At 35.0% G+C, this 7,618-nt stretch overlaps 1 protein-coding gene across 2 annotated transcripts; it reads left to right on the top strand.

Annotated features, from left to right (window-relative positions):
• The first annotated feature begins 443 nt into the window (after positions 1 to 443).
• On the top strand, positions 444 to 6,960 carry LOC127946712 (tyrosine 3-monooxygenase). 2 transcript variants are annotated; one of them, XM_052543433.1, is made up of 14 exons: positions 444 to 609; positions 1,295 to 1,366; positions 1,472 to 1,675; positions 2,552 to 2,726; positions 2,821 to 2,909; positions 3,341 to 3,408; positions 3,499 to 3,549; positions 3,657 to 3,802; positions 4,066 to 4,201; positions 4,988 to 5,057; positions 5,136 to 5,192; positions 5,282 to 5,377; positions 5,477 to 5,610; positions 6,351 to 6,960. In XM_052543433.1, the coding sequence occupies exons 1-14, from the start codon at positions 526 to 528 to the stop codon at positions 6,508 to 6,510; spliced, it is 1,542 nt and encodes a 513-aa protein (XP_052399393.1). In that variant the 5' UTR covers positions 444 to 525; the 3' UTR covers positions 6,511 to 6,960. The 2 variants fall into 2 exon arrangements, with proteins under 2 accessions (XP_052399393.1, XP_052399394.1); XM_052543434.1 differs by lacking the exon at positions 1,295 to 1,366 and having other exon boundaries at positions 451 to 609.
• Positions 6,961 to 7,618: the final 658 nt, after the last annotated feature.

The raw sequence follows: 7,618 nt of genomic DNA, 5'->3' as shown, positions 1-7,618 counted from the left end.
ACTTTATGCTTATTGATATGTAACCAAACACACACACACACACACACACACACACACACACATAAATTAAAATACAAAGTATTCTAATGTTTTTATTTTTTGCTAATAAATAAATACCCTAAAGGCATCATTTGAAATACATTAATATTAAATAGATTCATTTATACCAAGAAAACAAATCTTTTCGGGTCAAATCAACATAAATGTTGTTTAAGGTCACCTCACTTTTTGCAGTGCAGGTTGTTCATTCATTCATTCATTCATTCGCTAATTGGCAAAGGGGAATGATTTATTGAGACAAGCTCTGGAAATGTAAACAGACAGTTTCGTAGCAAAGTCAGAATCAAATTGTGAACAAATGTGGTGCGAGGAGCTTCGTGATGTTCAGTGACGGAGAATGAGGGGGTCAGTTTGACGTCAGTCTGGAGAAATCATCTCTATAAATAAGAGGGAAAGAAAGCTACAGATGGAAGTAAGTAAAGAGCAGTCCCAAGAGAGAACAAGTTAACCTTCATCTGTTCCGATATGCCGAATTCAAGCAGCTCCACATCTTCCACAAAGAGCGTGCGGAGAGCTGCGTCTGAGCTCGAGCGCTCCGATTCCATCACGGTAAGGTTCACAGCTGATCCTCTTCAACAGTCACAATTAAGACTACAAAGAAAAACAAAGAATCATTTGACATCTGGCCTCCTCGTCGATTTCGGAATCTTTTATTAGAATTAAATGAAAATGCTTTTACGCATTAAATTTAAAGGGAGATTCGTCATGAAAAAAAAAATACTGATTATTACATCAATTAATTCATACAGAAATGCTAATTCAGTAATAACAAAATTATTTAAATATACCACATTTAAAAATGTTTGAATTTTACTTCATTTTATTTCTTGTAGAATTTTTTTTTTCCAAATATAAAACAATAACTTAAGTAGACAGATTTATACATCATGAATAAATAAATTCAAAAGGAGAACAAACACTACAGTGTCGTTCATGCAGTTAGCTCTGCATTAATTTGCATGTGCCATTTGGTTTGATTATTAAAATGCAGTTGAATTCATACATTTTTGTAATATTGTGATAGATAACAACTTCTCAGATATTATTCCAAATGGGATGTAGCATTTTTGATGCACGTCCATCTCTAGCGATCACTGTTTTGCTGTGCGTAAATAGACTCTCCACTGAGATTTACGCACAGTATTACGCGGTGATCAAAAGCTACGGAAAGCAGTCTATTCGTAACTGTAACATCGGCTCAAAAGCAAATGATTAAGTCTGAACTATATGACAGGTTTACATAGACTGCATTGAAGTTCTTATGCGCTTTTGGAGATGTAAAACACCTCCATCTGATGTCCAGAAGGTAAGCAGGGCTATATTATTATTATTTCTGGTCTAGATGGATATTTAAAATGGATCGACTTGAATGTGTGGTCTTGAAACGAATCGCGCTTTTCTCTTCGAACAGTCGCAGAAGTTTGTGGGAAGGCGGCAGAGTTTGATCGAGGACGCGCGGAAGGAGCGCGAGGCGGCGGCTGCGGCGGCGGAGGCTGCGGGATTCAGCGAGCAGATCGTGTTTGAGGAGAGCGATGGGAAAGCCTTGCTCAGTCTCTTCTTCTCACTGAAGAGTTCAAAGAGCCCAGCGCTGTCCCGCACTCTCAAGGTTTTTGAGGCAAGCCAGGATTTCTCTGTGCAAATGATACTTTTAGACCAGATATCCTGAAGAGAAAACGGTAAAAGATCTTAATAAGAATCCTAATGGGCTCACATAAGAATCATATGTGAATATTTATTTGTATTTGTTTATTTATTTATTTATTTGTTTATTTTTATTTTTTGACAACGTATTCTTTAATTTGAAATATAAAATAGTAGTTATACTGCAGGCTACGTCAATTTTTCAGTTTAATATCAGAATAAACGTATTTTTTAAAGTATAATTTGGCAGTTACATTAACTAGAAAACTTTTTTGTCAGAAAAAAAATAATAATGGTATATTTTAATGTCTTATTTAATGTCTAATCTAAAGTCAGAATATGTAGAATAGATTTTCTTAGCGTATTTAATAATGTACTTATCTAAATATGAATAAGAATATAATCATTTTTAAATTTAAAATTTTTAAAACACAAAAAAATCTACATCTAAAATATATTTATGTACATATTTGTTCTAAATATGTGAAAAAACAGAATAATTTTTTCTTTATATGTCTATGTTCTTGAGTAACAACAAAATGGAAAAAAAATCTAATAAATTACATCTAAAATGTATTTATTTATTTATTAATTAATTGCTCATTTATATTTGTTCATATTAATATTTAGTATGATTCTCACATTTATTTATATGTATTTAAATTCTCCATTTGAAAATCTAATGTTATAGATAGATTTTATATGTATTACACATTTGACAGTTCATCCTAAATAAAGAAAATTCCTACCATTAGAGTTATCTCTGTCTGATGGCATTACTACAATATGGCCATTTATTTATTTATTTATTGCATTTTCTTTTGAATTTTATTGTGTTGTTCAACTACAGACATTTGAAGCCAAGATCCATCATCTTGAGACCAGACCCAGCCGAAAACCAAAGGACGGTTTGGAAGATCTGGAGTATTACGTTCAGTGCGAGGTGCACCTGTCAGACGTCAGCACACTGGTCAGCTCTCTCAAGAGAAGCGCAGAGGATGTCAAAACCACTAAAGAGGTCAAATGTGAGCCTAGAATGAGAAAAATGTTGCTTTGTTTTATCTTGTCCTTATCTGAAAATCAGTTATGCTTAGTGTTTGTGCTTTTGTCTTTCACCAGTTAATTGGTTTCCCAGAAAAATTGCTGAACTGGATAAATGTCATCATCTCGTCACCAAATTTGATCCGGATCTGGATCAGGATCATCCAGTAAGTGCTGGATTAGTTCGTCTCTACTAATAAAATAATTTGCATAAATTTTGTCTTGTATTTTTTATTTAACTCATTCCGCCGCCAGTGCTTTAAGAAAATAATTCAATCATTTTGACCATTTGCACAAAAATCTCACGGCCCCCAGAATTTTATTCAATGAATACGTAAGAATGCAATACGTCAAAATAAAAAACAGAGCCTCTGCATTTAAACATAAAACCTTGCTTTATGCATTTTTATTATATCAGCATTTGAAGGTGGGTAAGTTTTCATAAAAAAAAGCTACATTTTGAACAAAAAGCTGATAAAATCACAGAAATATGGAAAACACAGAAAGTTGGAAAATTCTGTCACTGGTGGGGAAAGAGTTATACAGCCCAAAATGTTTTATCACAAGCACTTTTGATACTTTTTGGTTCATTTTCTAGGGATTTACTGACCCTGTTTACAGAAAACGACGGAAGATGATTGGAGACATTGCCTTTAAATACAAACAGTATGTTGCAAGCAACCGTGTTTACCATGCAGTGTCTGCTTGTCTGGAAATTTCGGCAGATATTTGAATGACAGCTGTCTCTTTTTCCAGAGGAGAACCGATTCCCAGAGTGGAGTATATGGAAGAGGAGATTGAAACATGGTGCGTTCTACTAAACCAAACGAACAATCCTTGCCAAAACCCATTCAGAGATCCTCACATTGTGTTTTTCATTCAAGTTTCTCACATGCAACCTAATGTGTGTGCAGGCGTGAGGTCTACTCCACCCTCAGAGATCTGTACACCACCCATGCCTGTAGTGAACATCTAGAGGCTTTCCACTTACTGGAGAAACACTGTGGCTACAGTCCTGATAACATCCCTCAGCTGGAGGATGTGTCCCGCTTCTTAAAAGGTACAAATCTGGTTATAGCACAGCCAGAAAACAGCACAACCCATAAGTCATTCAACATTCTGTTTATTACATCAACTCATGTTTGTTACTTGAAGTTCTTCAGTACTGCCAGGAACAGAAATTAATAGCAGTGTATTTACAACCAATCCAAAGCATCCACTCATCAACTACATACTAACATCATAGTAACCACTTCAAATCACCAGCATAACAATGTAGTGAGTTGCTCTCTCTCTCTCTCTCTCTCTGTGCTCTGTATGAAGAGCGCACAGGGTTTCAGCTGCGTCCCGTGGCAGGTCTGCTCTCCGCTCGGGATTTTCTGGCCAGCCTGGCGTTCCGTGTGTTCCAGTGCACACAATACATACGGCACGCTTCCTCCCCCATGCACTCGCCCGAACCGTAAGACACTTCCTGTCCCACTGTTTACATTTACGAAGACACTTCCTGTTTATTATGCATTTGATTTACATCCAGACATCTGCTTGGTACAGTACATTCTGAGACATAGCAAACCACAAAAAATGAAGGTCGATTAATATAAAGGTGCTGAAATATACATTTAATGAAATTATCAAATGATAATAATAAGTGGTAACCGTTGAAAGAAATAATATGCTTTAAAAGAGAATACCCAAGTGTGAACTGAATCCAGTGCTTTTGAATATTTAATTGTGTGTTAATTGCAATTGAATGAAAACAAATTAGAGCTTACATTTATACCAAAATGTGGTAAAAGCCATCGTTTCATTAATATTATCCGCAACAAAAGCACTTTATTTTACAGTACATGTACTTTCATGTACTTATAGTGTACTTACAGTGTATTTATCTAAGAAAGTTCTGGTAATACAAGGTAACTACATGGGGTAGGGTTAGGTTTAGGGGTAGGTTCAGGGTTAGTACCTAGTTATTACATAGTTATTGTAACTACTATAATAAGTACATAGTATGTACATGAGGAACAGAACAGGACTGTTAAATAAAGTGCTACCAATGTTTTTAAGATTTGAAGTACACTACAAGTGCTCATTCATTGCAGCAAGGTGCCTTTCTTTTTCACAAGAGAAGCATTTACATAAACATTGTAAAATGACGTACCCACTTGTGAAAAGTAATATTCACTCTATGTAAATGATGGCACAGGGGTCACAAATAATCACAGAAATCTTATGTTTTCCTCTCCAGGGATTGTGTCCATGAACTTCTCGGACACGTACCGATATTGGCTGACAGAACATTTGCACAGTTTTCTCAGGTAAAAAGGTAAACTTTATGCACGTATCTCATATCTTCCTCACATATTCAATCTTTATTGTGAAATCTGTTCTCTCAGAACATTGGTCTGGCCTCTCTTGGAGCTTCTGATGAGGATATTGAGAAACTGTCAACAGTGAGTCCAGAACATCTTTATCTGACAAGCTGTATCAAGCTCTGCTCTACTAAAGCAGTGAGTGTGTTTGTTGTGCTGTGTGTTTTCAGCTGTACTGGTTCACGGTGGAGTTCGGACTGTGTAAGCAGGGAGGCACGGTCAAAGCGTACGGAGCAGGACTGCTCTCCTCTTATGGCGAGCTGGTGGTGGGCGGCTGTCTGTCATTTATTAAATCAATTTTATTTCAATTTTTCATATTTTTAATGGGAAAAGCATTTGACATTTAATGTCACCCATTTTCTTAGCATTCTCTCTCAGATGAGCCAGAGCGACGAGAATTTGACCCGGACATCGTAGCTGTCCAGCCGTACCAGGATCAGACTTACCAGCCTGTCTATTTTGTGTCTGAGAGCTTCTCAGATGCTACAGAGAAACTGAGGTGAGCTGCATTAAATACTCGTTTGCTGTCAGTACTGTGTGTTGGGCCATCTTATTATTAACTATCAGTGAAAATAAATCCATTAAAAAAGTGTTTCTAAATAGATGCATTTACATTCAATTACATTCTACGAATGAATGAATGAATGAATGAATGAATGAATTTATTAAACTTATAACCGCATACAATTGCATATTCTTATGAATGAATAAATTAAATTTAATATAATGGATGTATGTTGACAAAAACAGATCAAATTGTGTCTGAACAACTGAAAAACAGAAATATATACAAAATTAAACAAATGCTCGCCAGTAAAATACAAATAGGATATTACATACATTTGCATTTTAGTTTTTCATTATTATTTTTTATTTATTTGATGCGTAACAAGATTGTAATAATTTTGCGGTTAAAATATGTAAGAATATTTAGGGGAAATTGTAGTTTTTCTGATTAATTTGAAATGGTCTTGTAGTCAGACAAAATATGATTAATTTCATGTATTATAAGCAAAATAGTTTTAGAATGCATAAAGCATTTCATATTATTTATTTACTAACTTATATTAACTCATATTTTTAGTATGTATAACACAAAGATTGAAATACTTCTTACAAATACAGCAAGTAGTGATCAATAAATGGATTTTATTGTATACGTATTGTTTTAATTGTTTGCGATTTAATAATTACAGTTGTTTGCATGACAATAATTATACTCATTTGTTTTTAAAACAGAGCGTATGTGACGCGCATCAAGAGACCATTTTCGGTGCGGTTTGACCCGTACACAGACAGCATAGAAGTGCTGGACAACCCACTGAAGATCAAGCAGGGGCTGGAGACCATTAAAGACGAACTGAAGAATCTCACAGATGCCCTGAATGTGCTGGCTTGATTCTGCCGTGAGGAGCCAATCAGCAGTCCCCTTCCTCTCTGCTTCATATGTGACCGTCTCATCGATATGCTGTGTGTCTATGTCCACATCTGCTGCTCCAGACGTTGTTGCTTTTAAAACGCTGAGTACCAACCTGAAAACCTCACATCGGAAGTTCATTCTAGAAACCCTAAAAGGATTGTTCCCCCAAAATGAAAGTCATTTATATCATTTATATCATTATGTATGTTGTTTCAAACCTAAAATACTTTCTTTCTTCTGTGAAACATGAAAGAAGATATTTTGAAGAATGCTGGTAAACAGTTTTGATTCCCATTGTAAGTCATAGAATGGAAGTCAATGGTTACCAGAACTGCTTGGTTACCTGTATTCTTCTAAATATCTTCTTTCATGTTACACAGATGAAAGAAAGTCTTTGGTAAAAAAATATTAAATGTTGGAAACCAAACAGTTCCCGTACCCATTGACTTTCATTGCGTAGACAAAAAAATATGATGAAAGTCAATGGAAGCCGAAACTGTTTAGTTCAAAATATATTCTTGATAGCGATTTTAAATGTTGGTAACCAAACAATTCTGTTTCACATGCATTGACAAAAAAATTAATAATGGAAGTCAATGGAAACCGAAACGGTTTAGTTGCCAACGTTCTTCGAAATATATACCAAGAACATTTTTAAAATGTTTGTAACCAAACAGTTTTTATTCTCACTGATTTCCACCAAATGGAAAAAGAAAAGTAGAAGTCAATGGGAAGCAGAACCTTTGGTTGCAGACATTCTTCAAAATATCTTCTTGGTAGATATTTTAAATATTGGTATTAAATTTTCCCGTTGACTTCTGTTATATGGGCTACATAAATAAAAAGTCAGTGGGAACTGAAATGGTTTGGTTGCCAACATTCAAAATGTCTTCTTGTTATATATTTTAAATGTTGTTAACCAAACCGTTTTTGTTCTATTAATGAGTGTGTTTCCATTAAAAAATGAAATGGAAGTCAATGGAAACCAAAACTGTTTGGTTACCAACATTCTTCAAAATATCTTCTTTCATGTCCCATAGAAGAAAGAAATGTGACACATACATTTTTTTGAGATAGAACATACCCA

The sequence above is a fragment of the Carassius gibelio genome, chromosome A25 (assembly GCF_023724105.1).
Source record: "Carassius gibelio isolate Cgi1373 ecotype wild population from Czech Republic chromosome A25, carGib1.2-hapl.c, whole genome shotgun sequence".
Lineage (NCBI taxonomy): Eukaryota > Metazoa > Chordata > Actinopteri > Cypriniformes > Cyprinidae > Carassius > Carassius gibelio.
The sequence above is the reverse complement of the archived record's forward strand: the minus strand, read 5'-3'. Positions and strand labels throughout refer to the sequence as shown.

What these genes read in the sequence shown, in the direction of transcription:
- LOC127946712 (XM_052543433.1), top strand. Translation starts at nt 526, where the DNA reads ATGCCGAATTCAAGCAGCTCCACATCTTCCACAAAGAGCGTGCGGAGA. An exon ending in CTCCATCTGATGTCCAGAAG is followed by an intron (nt 1,367 to 1,471) that starts GTAAGCAGGGCT and finishes CTCTTCGAACAG; the next exon opens with TCGCAGAAGTTTGTGGGAAG. An exon ending in CATTTGCACAGTTTTCTCAG is followed by an intron (nt 5,058 to 5,135) that starts GTAAAAAGGTAA and finishes CTGTTCTCTCAG; the next exon opens with AACATTGGTCTGGCCTCTCT.